Source organism: Schistocerca cancellata, chromosome 3 (genome assembly GCF_023864275.1).
Source record: "Schistocerca cancellata isolate TAMUIC-IGC-003103 chromosome 3, iqSchCanc2.1, whole genome shotgun sequence".
Lineage (NCBI taxonomy): Eukaryota > Metazoa > Arthropoda > Insecta > Orthoptera > Acrididae > Schistocerca > Schistocerca cancellata.
The window spans coordinates 803,463,772-803,481,441 of NC_064628.1; the positions used below are offsets into that span (position 1 = coordinate 803,463,772).

Below are 17,670 nucleotides of genomic sequence, written 5' to 3' on the forward strand. Positions count from 1 at the left end.
TTTGACTCTATCCAGCTTGAATTTTATTTTTGAATCTATGTCACATTATTAACACTACATTACCAGTGGCATACCCCTCAACTTTGCTGTTGCACACAACTCTCAAACCTCTGTCACCTGCTCAGAATGGTTTCCTTCTGTGCTGTCTGTAATTCACTTATAAGTTGAGTAACACATGAAACTGTTGTTAAGTTACTCACCCATGTTCTTTCTCATTTTGATGTTCTTGTTCCTGTTTTATCTGATATCCTCTAGTAGTGAGATGAGAGTTTAATACTGTAATGCAGTATTGCTGTAAGATTAACAGAGATAAGTTTTAATATCATCCTTTTGCTATTCTTTGTTGTTTATTTATTTGTTATGCACATTTGCTGTCACAGGGAACTTGAAGTATGTGTATGCTGTTTTCCTTAATCAACATTGAGTATTAATTTTCACACAACTGTGAACTTTGTACTAGGATTTTCTCGATTATGGAAAAAAAAAAACAATTGAAATTCTCATGTATATGTAAAGTGTTTCCTTATGTAGTACTTTTTAGTTTGAGTTTTACATTTAAAATGTGTAAGGACAAAGAACATCCAAGATAATTATTAACATATCCAGAGAAAACAAACCATTATGTCATATTTTAGGAATTCAGAATTTTTAAAAAAAATGTGTGATACCCTGCAGAAGTACTTCAGAGCAAACACTGAACCTCAGGTTGGTTTATTTAGGAATGTTTGTCAAAAAAAAGTGTCAAAGGAAATGAGTAGGACATTAACATATTAATACAGTCCAGTAAATTGCCATTACTTTTATTGGAAAGAGGTACAGATTAAACATACATGCATTTTTCATAAATGAAGTGGCTGTGGTACAAACATTACATCTATAGTTATCCACTATAGTCTTTTATAAGTGCATCTACATTAGATGTCACTTATGTACAACAGTTATTCTACCTGAGACAGATATTACAGTTTAGTGATATTCATCATGTGAAAATTAATAAACAGTTAAGCAAATCCTAGGGAGTCAAGTAATAAGTGATTTGTCAGTTGATCTACAGCAGAAATTTATCAAATATTCTCTAATTTCCTATCTCATGTGGTACATTGTTTGAAACCTTATATGAAAATAGGAAAGTGCACTAAAAGTGAGAGCAGAAATGAAGGAGAACATATTGTAACATTGTAAACCAACAATTTGAAATTGTAATAAACCCTTTATTGATGTTCAGTGTCTAAAATAGAAATGACTAATCAGACAACAGGATTGCATCTGAACTCCATCTGAGTGCATATTCATTTTTGAAGCAGAAACACAAGTGTAAACACAATGAAGAATCCTAGATGATGGTTCACAGTGGCATTTAAAGTGATCCCACTATGGCTTGACATATTAAGAAGTGTGGATGGAAAAGTACAAGTTCCAGAACAATATCATATACTGTGAGAGTAGCTTTCATTACGTAATTACCAGTAACTCTCATGACTGTAAAGTAAGATGTAACCCAATTTACCTTTAAAAAATATGTTCCCATTAGTGAGACATACAGAAACATGCCTAGTAATAATACATTCAAGGTTTAGTATTAGAGAGTTTTTGTAAATCTTCTGTCACATCCACCAAAGACCACATGAATTTGGATAAGCTTATTTTCTTCTTGTATTTACCCTTGTACAATAATCTTTGTCATACTCACAATCTTCTTCACTCTTTGGTCCATATTCGTTTTGTTGATGTCTTCTGTATTGACAGTCTCCTGTTCTTTGAAATCTCAGTGTCCTCCTGAAAAATCTTTCTTGTGTCCTCCATTTTGGAATTGTCTTGATATTCATTATAAACTATGTCTTCTCAATAGAAATTTGTAAATCTGTTGTACTCTCTTGTCTCTGGAAGTGAGTAGTTTTAGTCACCTCTTTTAATAATTCTAACAATATCACAATATTGTCTGGAAATGGCAGATAATCTATTGGTATTTCTTTTCTCTTGCATCCAAATCCTATTCCACCCAGTCTTTTCATTTCTTGTAGCCAGCCCCTTATCAGTGATGCAGTTAAATGCAAGAGGGAGAGACAGTCTTCCTCTCTCTGATTTTGATGTTGAAGAATTCATAAATCATTTCTCTAAACTTGACCTTGCTATGTTGATTAAGGTCTGTTTAATCAATTCAGTCCAAATTCTCCTCTTCCAAAATTCTGAAGGGTGTTGGTCTATCTACGGGGCTATCTTGAAGTTCATGCATATGGGCATGAAACTCTTGCTTCTCTTTTTGTGACACATAATTACCAGATTCAGTTTCAAGATTTGTTTAGGATGTACCTACCCTGTAACCTTCTTGGTACTCATGTGTTTGTAGATTTAGTTTGGCAAAGCTTTTGAAGATATCTTATTAGTGGCTGGCATTAACGATAGTCCTCTATAATTTCTAGAGGAATTCCCAATGTACTAAAGGTAACGTAGTCACTTCCAGAAGCTGCTTTTCTTACAAATCGTGTTAGTAATTTGTGTTGTTTGATGACAACTTTCTCTATGGAGTTCAATTATTACTTTCTTGTTAGTGCACTTCAAAAGTTCTGCAGTAATCCCATCTTTCCCAGGAACTTTATTGTTTTTCAAGATGTCTATTATGTTCCTAAACTCTTCTACAGTTAGTGGTTCTGAGTCTGAATTTGATCCTTTCTGATTATAGTTAAATGTCTTGGACTGTGCTGTACAGTTTAGGATCTTATCAAAGTACTTGGTCAATATCCGACTGTCTTCATGGCACCATATACTACTTTACCTCCCTTGTTCTTAAAGTTATGTTTTGGGGAGTCATACCTATGTAAGTTAGTCATGAATGTTCTATGAAAGTCTCACCAATTGCTCTTTCAGAAATGCTAGTCTACTTGATTTAAGCTTTCCTTCTCCTTCTCACAGTTTCTCTGTAGATTCCTGATAGTTTTGTCTGCTTTTCTCCTTACTTCTTGTAAATTTCATAGATTTTCTCATTTTTTTTAAAAACATCAATCAATTCTGCAACATTCACTAGCATTCAAATGTTTTTCCCTGGTTCCATATGTAATATGATGCTCAATTTAAATATTTAAAAAATATCAAATATTCAAGGCATGAAGTGTAATTTTTATATATGAATACTGGGCCATTTGCTTACTACATAAACTGCAGGTATTAGGCAAGTGGGTATTAAATTCCACCACAAGGAACAGACATAGGTACGGTGTGACAATCTAAAAATGCCGAAGAGGTGAGGAAAATATATTTATTGTGAAAAGAAAGTTCCCAAAAAATTGTGCAAAACATTTAAGCAAGGCTATAATCAGCTGAAAAGTTGTGAAATTCAAGTCATATTCCATATTTCTATCTACTTTCATTCTTGTGTTTTAATAATGCTTAAGGAGAGAAAAATATTTTTAATTCATCATTTTGTACTATCACAATGAATGAATTTGTGAGTATAAAAAAGCTTTAGTGTAAGTATTATCGTGTACCACATCTTCTAACAATATTCTTTTAACAATAATTCCTCATTTTAAGACAAGTAGAATAACATTTTTAAAAGATACCAACAAAAACAATTTTTCAGTTTTTTGCTTAAACATCTAATTACTGCAAGAACATTTCTTTTCAATACAAAATACAGATTTATATTTGTGTAAGTTTTCACACACACACACACACACACACACACACACACACACACACACACACATACATACATACATACGCACAGTTGAAATCCTGTGTGTAATCAAAAGAATGGGCAAGTATTAGGTCTCCAAGAAAATGATAAAGTCAGTGTGTTCTTTAGAGTAGAAGTATGCAGGCATAAAAGTTTGTTTTTATTTTATCGTTCAGTAATTGGTGGGCAAAGCAGATTCTGATTGTCAGGCAATAGGAAGTGCTGTAGAGCCAAAAACAGGATCCTTGTTAATGAATAGATAAAGTAAATTTTAAAAAAATGAAAACTAAATTAAGTGATGGGTGAACATAATGAAAAATAATCATTCCAAATTTTCTGTATGAAAAGTATCTGAATAAATTAAACTTTATGATACAGTTGGTGAGACCAAGAAATATGGGTCCCTCCATGCTTTCAAGGTTCATATCAAATATGTATACTAATCTAGATAGATCTGCCTCTTACAAGAACACTTCAACATCTGTATATTAATAACAATGCAGGCTTTGTCACTTCATTTCTTGAATTCTATAACTGTCATAAAATTTAAGTTGCAAGCATTTTTAATACCCAAATGCACACTATTTTTGTATTTATATTTGCAATATAAATGCCAAAGTAATTAAGCGTAAATGTTTTGATTTCTCCATGAAGTCCCTCAAGGACAGGGTAATTGTGATGTGCATTTATAAGCTTACTTGTTTTTTTGATATGTTGCTGTGCAAGAGAATGAAGGAATGGATGTGCTTTACTTGTGTAAGTAGTGTAACTTGAATGTGTCTTTTCTGTGTTGTGAGTATGCATTTGAATTATGTGTGTATTTACTTTCAAAAACTATGGAATTAAATTTAATATGTAGATACTTTTGTACAGCACTTTGGGGTATTTCTGCATGAAGTGTGCACTTATTGATATGCTACAAATATCACCTTTGTAAATTCATAAAAATGCTGCTGTAAAACTTGAAATGTTTTAAACTAGAGTAGCCACATACATTACTTACCCATAGATGTTCATTATCTCACTTTTTAATAATTCTTTTTTTTCTGGTATTTCTTTTTGTTGATGTAAATCATGCAAAACAAATATCTGAGTTTTTTTTGACACTGGCAGAAGCAAATATGTTCTCATAAACTCAAACTGCTTCTGTCGCTACGCACTGTAAAGCTTACTGTGTGGGGCAGATAGTGACTAGGTGAAATCAGTAAATTACCCTTCTTCATATGCTGTTCACATCTGAAGTAAGGGAAAATAAGACTGGCAATGCCAATTGGTATGGGTGTTATTTATTTTGTTATTACATTGTTTGTATAAAACGGGGGTAGGAAACAGCAATCCTTTTTTCGTTGCTGATGACATAGCTGTATGATTAGTTTCCTCCAGGCAGACTGATTATTAAAAATAGAAACTTATTTTTAAATCAATATGCATTTTTATAGCTGTATTTCATAAAATGAAAGAGAGACAAGAAAAATAAAAAAAAGTCTACCTTATGCTGATACAATTGCTACACTTCACATAATCTGTTTAGAGATGAGATCAGTGAGCACTGGCAGACAAAAAGTTTGATTACTCATTTAAATGCTTTGGTTAAATTAATCAATTCATTGACCGTTGTCCTGGCCCCAAGGAGAAATGATGTGTAAATCTGTCTCCAGATCTTCATGTGACGCTACTGGCAATGTTATACTTCATAAAGCTTTAGATAATGTTTTATGAAATAAGTAATAACCAAAATCATTGGTTCTGTGTGAACGTATGCTTCTTCATAATAATTATGATATCTTTCTTGTGATGCTATTTATTAGATATCAAAATACAATATTTTTCTGCTGTACTCTAGGAAGAAAAGGTAACATAATAGGGGATATGGAAAATAAGGCTATGGAAGAATAAATCTTGGGCAAATAGAGTGGCTAATAATTTATTTAAATTACAAAAGCAATAGAAAATATGAAAAATTATGCAATAAATGTAAAATCGTGAAATAAAACAAAACATCACCTGGAAAACAGCGCTAAACTCAGCATTACTGTAAATGGATCAAAGTACTTACAAATTGCTGTAATGCGAAGAACTGGCAGAAGGCTGATGGAAATAGTAAAGAGCAAAAGAGTGAGTATTTGCAGCTTTTAGAAAAATAAATTCTCTCATGAAGAACAGTGAAAAGATGATAAAATTAAAGGTAGAAAGGACAACATGAGAGTCAAGAGAGAGAGATAAAAATGAGAGAAAGAAGAGGTCCATTTAATGTGAATGCTAAAATTTAAAATCAAGATCATTTATAACAAATTACAGAATTCTGATGGTTTCAATGTGAAATATAACCCAGAACATTTTCCATAAGCAGCTTTGGAATAAAAAAACTGACTGGAAAGAGGCATATGCTGTGTAATATGCTAATGCACTCAGAACAGGAAGATGATGAGGCACCATGTGAAGGTAAAAGCAATAAGAAGGCAAAATAAATAAAAAGGCAAAATAAATTAAGAACAAGAATGAATTTGCCTCAGGCTGCAATCATATCATCTTCAATTTTTTATTGTAGTTTTATCAATTTTGTTTCTACTAGCCTCATCTTCAGATGTTCCTGTGAACAGTTCCCATATCTAGGCAAGGTACATTCAGAAATTTTTCTTTTTCAGGCATTGCTGCAGCATATAAACAAATTAGTACCAGTGTGTTGTGGGTATATAAGCACTGACATGTAGGTAAGAGATTAGTGTCACATCATATTTTTTTCAATATGCATGCAGTAACTGCAGAAATGTGAACTCAAGCAATGTTATTACCAAATGCGTACATATAGGATCATCATGCTGCTTTTCTTTACTTAACTGCAGAAGGGCAAACATTCATTGAAGAATGTATGTTGGGCAACAGCATCTACTGAAAACCACTGTTGTGGGATTACACACCAAGTTCTGCACTGTTCGCAGTTCGACATGAGATGCCAGTCAGTTTGGGAGGCCAGCCATTTCTAGTGGGAGACATTCGAGCACCTGCCATATAGTCCTAATCTCTCCCTCTTGTGATTATGAAACCATCAGGCCCTTAAAAATGCCTTGAAGAGCTGATATTTCCTGTTGGATGAGGATATGCAGCAAACAGCTACAGACTACTTCACACAGCTGGATATGGTGTTTTATCAAACAGTTATCTTCAACCTGGTGCATCAGTAGGATGATTGCCTCAGTGCACAAAGGGATTTTGCCTGATTGGAATGTACAGCCTTCAAATAAAAACTTTTTGGCTGCCCCTTACATGCATATTTTTAATATTTCCATTGTTGTAGAAAAGTAATCATTTTGATTCCACATTTCTGTAAACAATGGAGAGAAAATATTTATACATATCTCACCACCATATGGGACTTGTTCACACATGGATCTGAAGATAAGGCTACTAGTCTCAAAACTGATCGTGCTACAATACATAACTGAAGCTAATTTAATTGCAGTCTGATGGAAATTCATTGCTACTCTCATCTTATTATATGACTGCGTTCCTGCAATTCCATCAACAATGGAAAGTTTAAATGCAAAAAATAAGTTAATTAAGAATAATAAGCTATCTCATTGGACAAAAAGATAAGTAACTTGTCTAGTGATATGTTGCAACATTCCACAAGCTTTTGTAACAGCTGTGATTCACTGTGGTATGAACTGTGCAAGGCTTTGGATGTAGTAAATGTTTATGTTGAACCAATCATGCACCAGGTGACCTAATTCCATGAAAATATTGCTGCACTGTTCCAGGCAGCCCTGAGATTTTTAGTAGGTTTTAAATATGAAGACCTTTTGGAGTAGCCCATATGTGTCACAGTTTCCTAACATTTCTCATGCTATATGCAATTTAGTACAATGGTCATCGTGGAAGATGGAGGTGATTATGTTGTGGTTCTTATTAAGCTGCTGGCTGTCTGGTACGTAAACATAGCCATTGAGGGTATCAACCAATGAACCCATTTACACTTAATTAAAATTTCTCCAAAACTGAGCCTTCACTGACTTATTCCATTTCTTGCATACAGTCCTTCCAGATACTTGTCTGGCAGTGATGATAAATACTGTATTACATTGTATGTAATTCACATACTACTACTACTACTACTACGAAATATGATTTATCTTACCAGTTCATACATTTCTAGTTTTCTAGTATCCACTTAGGTCAGCTTTCTGGCCAGTTTCTTGTGTGAAACTCTACTTTTCTTGCACAGATTTCTACTCCAAATATTTGCAAAGCAACTACCTCCAGTGTACTCATTTGCGAGTGGTTTGGCAAAAACTACATTAATTTCATGAAATATTTCATACTCCTCCACTGCTTGTCTACCTCTAAGATGGTATGTGACAAAATACCTGTGAAAAGAATCACTTTCTTCAAATGGTAACTTTCTGTGTGTTCAGAGACAATAACGTCCTTTTGCCACTGCATCTCATAAAACTTGTGATCTCCATATTATACAAATAGCAAACAAGATAAGTAGGGTGCTGAGTTTGTCCCACTGACACTCTGAACATATTTCTGTAGATGCACTGCAGATGCCAATTGGTACCACTCATTCAAACTGTATACAGATACCAGAAGTTGCTATTAGCTTTACAATGCCTTATAATAATGTTTTGTCCAGTCATATTTGAATTATTTGAAAGAATGTAGTAATTTGAAACTAGAACACACACCACACAGTGAATAAAGGAAACAGAAAAAAGGAAGAAATTAAAACTTTTGAAGATACTTGATAAGGCACAGTTTAGGTAAGACAGAAGTAGGAAGTAAGACTAAGGTAAATTAAATGCTCACAATTAGCAAGAGATAAAAATGTGCTTTTGTTCATATTCCCTCTCCAGTTTTGAAGTAGTATACTGAGAAGCTGCAAGCTACTCATCTCATAGAGAAGGCACTTAGTCACAGACAGGCACAGTGAAAACGACTGCTAATATATAAGCTTCCAGGCAGCGTCCTTCCAAAGCAGATAACACACACATGGCTGCTCTCTGGGCATTGGGGGCTCAGTGCACAGTGTGTATGTGTTTACTTCTTTCGAAGATGGAATTTTTATGAAAGCTTACTTATTTCAGCAGTCTCTTTCATTGCGCCAGTTTGAAACTCATCTACTGCTCTATTTGGTGAACAGCAATCTATCCTTTTTGTATTGCTGTTATTCCAGCCTGGATTTTCCAGAGTGTGAAAAGCAACATGCAATTCATGTAATAATGAAAAATCGTCTTGTTTGTAAACTATTTGTCCTGAACAACTTTACCTACTTAGACCCTTGTTCTGACCATATTAAAATGATTAATTAGCTTTGGATCACAATGTGTTATGGTAGTGAAAATATTCTCTCTGAAACAGATCCAGACCAAAAGTTGACAGCCATGCCAAGGTATTCTGCAAAGAAGAAAGCATAGACATGTTACAACTACATTTCTGTGATTGTACTTCTGATTTGTCAGATAATTAAATTGATCAAAGAAATAAGTATGAAGACTTTCAGTTGAATTTTCAATGTGAAAGATAATTGTAAACAGTTGACAGTATATTTACAAGTAAACAAAAGCTATAGCAGCAGAGGAGTGTGGAAACTGAAATGGCAATAGAATGTGTAATACATAGGCAAGGAAACTGATTACTACTGCACATCAAAACTGTGTGTGAATCACTGGGCTATAAATATTTATCAGTATCAGATTTGGATGTCCTTTATTGGCACTTATGATGCAGAAATATACTGATCGCTACTGGAGAAACTTTAATTGACAGACAGATTCTGTGACAAATGTTTCAGTTAAGTCAGTTTGAAATAGCCTATGCTATAACATGCACAGTGACCACACTGCACAAAGAAAACACTATTTTAGAGTTTTGATATAGATGGAGTTATTTCATTTTAATACTGTTTTAAAAAATAACAATTCCAGTTACAAAAAATCCCAAAAATAATTACATTTATTTCTGCTAATAGTTAGAATGTGCACTTCACATATTTTTTGCATCCTATTAGCACATATAACATCACTATTTCCAGCATATACTGTTTTTTGCAAATTGGCTCACAGGTCGTCATTTTTGCTTCTTATGGGTGCTGCAGTTTTTGCTGCTAATTGCAGTCACTCCAGATATATTGTTCCAATGTATGTGGCTACTCTGTTCTGAGCAGATGTCTTTAAATGTTTAAATTTAATTTAATTTAGTATGATAGTAAAACAAAAGAAATTATCTTGAGTTAAAAAGGTGTGTTAATTTTTATTTCACCTACTGATCCACCAATTTCAGTAATACTTCATTATTTTAATGTTCATCATTTGGTTCAGCAGTTACTTACATGAACAGTATCCTGTTGTTTTCTTTCCATCCCCTAACTTACTCCTGGTATCAACCTAAATCGTAGCTCTTTTTTCTTTTTTTTTCCTTTTTTTGCATTGAAAAACCTCCTTAATTTGTAGTAAGACCAAACTTTTTGTTTTTTTAATTTATGTTTATTGTTCCTTCTTAATTATGAGATCCACTTATTCCTAAGCTACATTGGTTTGCAAAACTTAAGGCTGAAAGTAACTTTTGCACAATGTTTAACTGCCAAGTAACATAGCTTAGTGAAACTTGGACCACACATAGAAAGAACTGCTACATTATACTACAGAAGGTAACTGAAAGAAATACACAATTAGATGAACAGAAATGATACTTTCATTCAAAGGAAATAATTATACTGAGGTCACAGTCATAATGGTCCTCTGCACATGAGTAAAGGCAGAACATGCCCCCCTTATAAGATGCACATGGGAAAGGAGTACAGTATTGATATCATTGACCAGTGGGTGCACCATGTTCAAAGATTTGGGGGTCAGTATGCACATGCAATGTTATGCCGAACAATGGAATACCATTTGGACCACCAAAACAATCATATTCAACAACATTCCTGGCTGCAAGTGTTCTCATCTCTTACCAATTAGGTGTATGTTCAGAATAACTACTCAGATGGAATCTGCTTTCATCTGAGAAGAACACGTGACATAACTCCTCATCGATCCAGTGACCTGTGACCTTGGCACCAATGGAAACGGTGCCTCCAATGTGCAGGTGTTTACGGCAGACAACATGTTGCTCATTGGGTAAAGAGACCACTCCCACACAGACAGAGTCCCACTGGGGAGTATGAGATTTCATGCCTTGCATTCCTGTCAAATGTGGTTGCACCCACTGTTTGATGTGGATCCTATGTAGCCTGTTGCACAATGTAGTGGTCATCTGGTGCTATAGCAAGTGCGGTCAACCACCTCCTCTCCCTGGGGCAGTAGTGCCTGTGGTTCAGAACGCTCTCCATGCATGTTCAACAGAGCTGTGAGTAATACCAAACTTCTGGGCTACACTAGTCACACTTCTTTCTTATTCTAGTTTCCTGATGATTCTTCCCCATGTGAAGTCATCCGAATGTTGTTTCTGGACTATGATGTAATGAAAGAACACCAGCACAGTGTAGTGTAACTGCTTGCTGATTGACACACGTGTCTTTTTCCCAATCCTTCAACTGCCACATGTTGTTGGGCCAGCCCCATTTGACTCAATAGTCATGCTGACTTCACACCATGTGACATCCACCTTTCTGTACTTGACTAGGGAGACCTCAGGCAACATGCTCCTGCACTTTCATTCATTTCCACCAAGTCTATAGTATGTTATTTTAATGAGCTTGTCCTTAAGTTTTGCAGAGCAGTGTGTTTTTAACACATAATATGGCTGTCATACTTTAAATTAAATATGCACATGATATCTCAGTTTTGGATATTGTTATTAGTTTTAAAAACTAAACAAAAATATTCTGATAGAGTTTTTTACTATAGTTTAGTATTAAGACTATTATGCTTTTTCAAGAACAATGTGGACTGATGTAGAAAAAACTGTTTTCCCCTCTCCCTTTTCTTTATTTCTTTATTTTTCTTTCTTTCTTTTTTTCTTTTGTGTTCATTTTACTCCCAGAAGGAAGAGCACAATGCCGAAATATGATCCACCATACGTGAAAAAGCCTATGGTGAAAAAATATGCTGGCAAAAGTACAGCTAACAGAACACCAGAAGAAGCAGCTGCCATGGAAAATGTAAACAAGATTTTAAAATTTGGCAACATGCCTTCCTACAGGTAAGAGACACAGTATATAAATTCAATATTATGTTGTTTAAATAGTACAAATTATGTACAAGATCCAGAACAATTCAAAAAAATTAATTGTGATGAAAGGTATCTTCTTCTTAAGTTGCCAATCCTAAGATTGATTTGCAGCAGCTCTCCATTCATTGCGATTGTCGGCCAGCCTCTTCAATTCCGTGAAACTTCCGCATGCTAGGTCCTGCATTATCTGGCTTATGTACTTTCTTCTAGGTCTGCCTCTTGCCCTTTTGCCCTCCACAAGGCCTTCCGTTATAGTGTGGAGAAGACTTTCATGTCTCAGAATGTGTCCCATCCATATACACTCCTGGAAATTGAAATAAGAACACCGTGAATTCATTGTCCCAGGAAGGGGAAACTTTATTGACACATTCCTGGGGTCAGATACATCACATGATCACACTGACAGAACCACAGGCACATAGACACAGGCAACAGAGCATGCACAATGTCGGCACTAGTACAGTGTATATCCACCTTTCGCAGCAATGCAGGCTGCTATTCTCCCATGGAGACGATCGTAGAGATGCTGGATGTAGTCCTGTGGAACGGCTTGCCATGCCATTTCCACCTGGCGCCTCAGTTGGACCAGCGTTCGTGCTGGACGTGCAGACCGCGTGAGACGACGCTTCATCCAGTCCCAAACATGCTCAATGGGGGACAGATCCGGAGATCTTGCTGGCCAGGGTAGTTGACTTACACCTTCTAGAGCACGTTGGGTGGCACGGGATACATGCGGACGTGCATTGTCCTGTTGGAAAAGCAAGTTCCCTTGCTGGTCTAGGAATGGTAGAACGATGGGTTCGATGACGGTTTGGATGTACCGTGCACTATTCAGTGTCCCCTTGACGATCACCAGTGGTGTACGGCCAGTGTAGGAGATCACTCCCCACACCATGATGCCGGGTGTTGGCCCTGTGTGCCTCGGTCGTATGCAGTCCTGATAGTGGCGCTCACCTGCACGGCGCCAAACACGCATACGACCATCATTGGCACCAAGGCAGAAGTGACTCTCATCGCTGAAGACGACACGTCTCCATTCGTCCCTCCATTCATGCCTGTCGCGACACCACTGGAGGCGGGCTGCACGATGTTGGGGCGTGAGCGGAAGACGGCCTAACGGTGTGCGGGACCGTAGCCCAGCTTCATGGAGACGGTTGCGAATGGTCCTCGCTGATACCCCAGGAGCAACAGTGTCCCTAATTTGCTGGGAAGTGGCGGTGCGGTCCCCTACGGGTCTGCGTAGGATCCTACGGTCTTGGCGTGTATCCGTGCGTCGCTGCGGTCCGGTCCCAGCTCGACGGGCACGTGCACCTTCCGCCGACCACTTGCGACAACATCGATGTACTGTGGAGACCTCACGCCCCACGTGTTGAGCAATTCGGCGGTATGTCCACCCGGCCTCCCGCATGCCCACTATACGCCCTCGCTCAAAGTCCGTCAACTGCACATACGGTTCACGTCCACGCTGTCGCGGCATGCTACCAGTGTTAAAGACTGCGATGGAGCTCCGTATGCCACGGCAAACTGGCTGACACTGACGGTGGCGGTGCACAAATGCTGCGCAGCTAGCGCCATTCGACGGCCAACACCGCGGTTCCTGGTGTGTCCGCTGTGCCGTGCGTGTGAACATTGCTTGTACAGCCCTCTCGCAGTGTCCGGAGCAAGTATGGTGGGTCTGACACACCGGTGTCAATGTGTTCTTTTTTCCACTTCCAGGAGTGTATCTCTCCTCTTCTTGACCGTCTTCCAAAGAACTGGAACTTCCTCCGCTCTCTGCAGGACTTCTTCATTTGTCATCCTGGCCGTCCATGGAATTTTTAACATCCTTCGCAGACACCATATTTCGAATCCTTCAATCCTTCTTCTTTCGTCCTCTCCAAGTGTCCAGGTTTCGCTGCCGTAGAGAAGCACACTCCCAACAAAGGTATAAAGAAACTATATTCAGATAATTTGATGTGGAATGGAATTAATTTCCTTGAAACCACAATTTTCAATTTGGGAAGTATTAGAAAAAGAAAGAAGTGAAGTGATATAAGAAAAAGAAAGAAGTGAAGTGACGGAAGAGGTATAAGGGAAGGGCAAGGGGAAATTTCTAAGCCTAACAGTGGGAGTCTGTATTTCTTACTTCAAAAAGAAACCTTAACTGTTGATGAAGTCCTCTTTCTTATCAGTGCACTTTGTCCAGTGTTTCTCCAGTGAGTACATTCTAGTCGCAAAGTTTTATTCTGGAATGTCTGAAAAACACGCAACTATGGTGCAAAAAATTCGTCATTGAACCCGTAATGTATTCCAGCAACAATTTTTTTTAGTAGTGGGAGTAAATGGAAGTCATAGTGTGCCAAATCTGGTGAACAGGATGTATGTTCCAACTATTTATATGTGAAATCTCGCAGCTTTCTCATTTCAGAGGCTCTTTTGTGAGAAGATGCACTGTCTGGGTGAAATATGTTTATTTATTGGTACCATTTTCAAGATAATAAATAAAAAAATCCCCCCTAATGTCCAGAATAATAATAGCCACAACCCTCCTGGCAAATTAAAAGAACTTTATTTGTCAACTTGCACTTACTGCTTTTATAGTTGTGTTGTTCTTGGTGTTATGTGATCTACCCATGTTTGATCCATAGGAACAAAACAGTACTAAGAATTATATAGACTGCTCTTTAAAATGTTTCAAACATTCCTGAAAAATTCATTTTTACATTGGATTTTGCATGTCATTCAATAAAAATTTGCTTATAGTTAATTCTTTATGTAAAAAGCTGTACTCTCTCACTTGTCATTATTTCCTTCTGGATTTTCCATTGTTTGTATTCTCTTTATCTCATACACCTATGTTATCAACTATTTTACATACACATTTAATTGACATCAATCCTGTGGGATATTGTGCAGTTTTTTCATGTTTCCATGTTTTTCATGTTGCAACATCCTTTACATGGATTATCTACTGTCAGAAATGAATGGGAAGTTACCTTATAGAACATCACCATCTTTGGATACATTTCTTTTGGTGATAAACAAACCCAAACAAAGAATCTTAAGACATCAGCCCACTTAATGCAGTTGACAAAAACACAGAAAATATGACTAGTTTCCAAAGCAATATAAACAATAAATTTTCCAGATCAATTTGAGATTTTACTTACTCTCTTGTACAGCATGTACTGAGATGAGAAAAACAAACTTCATTTATATCAGTGATATTTCTATCTCAGACTGAGAAAATTCAGCCATGCCTTTGTAATGTTCGGTGGCAGCAATGACATGGCCACCAGAAAAATTGGTGTACAGGTTTTCATTATTTATACATGTCACATGAAAATAGATCTCACATGAATAATGGAGAAGGAAGAAACTAAAACAGTGATTAAAATTTTCCTTTGTGAAATTTAACTCTTTGAATTAGAAATAAATTTAAATTTTTGTACAGGTGATTTGAGACTAGTAATAAAAAATAAAGAGCAATTTATTGCAGAACAACAGTTATTTATAAATGTTATTTGGTTGCAGATTAATTTTCCTTTATTGTTGGGACTTATTTATCTGTGACATCCAAAAATTAACCATTAGTTTTCTCCTATTTATCTGCACCTTTTTCAGTTCAGTAGGTATATATGAATAAAGTATAGGGAACGGTTTGTTCATTCATGAATACTAGGAACTCGTAGCTTATTTGCAGGCATATATCTCTCATCAGATACACAATAACATGACTCATTCTAATATTTACTACCCTCCATACCTCTCCATTTATGTATTTAGCAACCTTTTTTGTATATAAAAGCACTTGGTACTATATATATTGGACATGTCAAATGCATTGAAACTGTACACAGCCTTTGCATAAGTACATAATTCCTTACATTGCTACATGAATAAACATCTATTTTAATTCTGAATCTACTATTAGCACTCAGCTTGTACATTTAAATGAAATATACATGAATAGGAAATTGAATATGAAACAGTGCTTAACAAGTCCACATGTTCACTGACTCCTCCTCTCATGAGCCTTCATGATGGAAGAAGACCCTGATATTGAAAGCTGGAGATTCTATAAATTTTCATTTAGTATGGAAAGGAAGAAACAATCTATGGAGATGCCCATTTAGAATGAGTTTACTGCTATATGGTTGTAGAAGCTGACCACTGCTGATGGCAGACAAGAACAACTTAGAATCAGTGGAGCTTTGGCTATAGGAAAGATGAAGAAAGGTCTGTTGGACAGACTAGAAATTGAATGACATAGTTTTAAAAGAAATAAATGAGGAAATTAATCTCATGACTACCATTCAGAACAACAAAATAAAATTTTGTCATTTATGAAGATGTAAAAGCTTTTTAGTTAATATTTTTGAAATGTGAAACTAGGGTGGAAACAGGAAGATAATGTAAAAGATGTTTTGGAGGCAATGACATGTCAAAACTGCCAAGAAAGGAAGAAAGAACAAAGTAGAGAGGAATGGTTGCAATGCAAAGGCATTGAGTTTTAGAAGATGATTGTAACAACCACTATTTTTACTTTCATAAACAGGCAGATTGTATTTGTTATCTTGTTGCTGCAAATATCATTTCTTACACTTTCAGTGGAACAAAACTTTAAGAAATGAATGAACAAATGCTGAAGTTGATAAGCTGTATTTCATTTCCTATATCTATATCTCTCCAGCAACAAAGGTCTTTTTCATTATGCTTTGGATTTCCTTACTTGGGTGGTGTCCACAAAATTGAGTTAATACAAGGTAATGTTTAAGCTATTTAGCCAATCACTACAATCGTTACTTGGAAACAGTTTGAAAGATACCTTTTTGCCAGCAATGTGAACTACAGGAAATAAATTTTCACATGTGATAAACACAATACCTATGATGAACAGTTAAGTTACATGAAGCTCCTTGAACATAGTTCTTCATTTGATCCTGGAAAATATTGTACTTGTACAAAATAAAGAAACAAGCTCCACACACTACATTTGCGATTCTTTAGCATTGAAATTAATGACTTTCAGGTTCCCACATGAACTAATTTATTTTCCATTTTTTACTTAAAAAATTAAAAGAGACTGATTCCAAAAGTTCATGAGTCATTCTCCATCTATTTCATATTTGAGGCGAATGAACTGAATGTAAGGTTTTCTTCACTTCTTTGAATATAATCTGTAGCTTCTGCATTTGCATTAAAAATTGAGGGTAATATGAATAAAAAACACAAAATAACAAAAGAAGAAGGCCGAAAATGAGACAGTATATATAAATAAAGTGCACAAATGAATCACACATTATCAACTGAAGTGAATATTTGAGTGTGCGCAGGTTAGTAACAGAGACCAACTGAGGTGCAGAAGGGCTAAAAATAAAACAAAAAGAAGATAATTTGAGCCCAAACCCTTATAGTCATAGAAAATCACCACAAAAAAATATTTTGTACCAAATGGAGTCAGACACATAAGATAATCAGTATTTCAGATGTCTAATTTTAACATGTTTCTCTTTGAAACAAGAAGTAATTGACAGCCATATCAGTGCCATTATTGTATTAGAACTAATTGTTCAGTACTAGCTGCATAAATAACGCATTATTTGTTGTGTCTAGATCTGACAAACAGTGGGCTTTCTGTTAGTGACATCAGAAATTCACCAGTTGATCTAAATGGGCCAACATAAACAGAAGATCTATTGCAATTTTATAGAGTTGTAAGGAAAATTGTTAAAATAAAAACTTTAGAAAACCGTGTTTCATGCAGAATCTGCCATTCATTTTCATTATGTTATATATACGACAAGAGTAGAAAGACTCTTGTTGACAGAAAGAGTGTTGTA

At 35.9% G+C, this 17,670-nt stretch overlaps 1 protein-coding gene across 1 annotated transcript in view; it reads left to right on the plus strand.

The window, feature by feature from the left end:
* The window catches only part of LOC126176584 (disintegrin and metalloproteinase domain-containing protein 22), a 1,067,821-nt gene that overhangs the window by 947,214 nt on the left and 102,937 nt on the right, over positions 1-17,670 (plus strand). Inside the window, exon 21 of the mRNA XM_049923744.1 lies at positions 11,660-11,818. Coding sequence (XP_049779701.1) covers positions 11,660-11,818 — 159 coding nt within the window. The remainder of the gene's footprint in view (positions 1-11,659; positions 11,819-17,670) is intronic.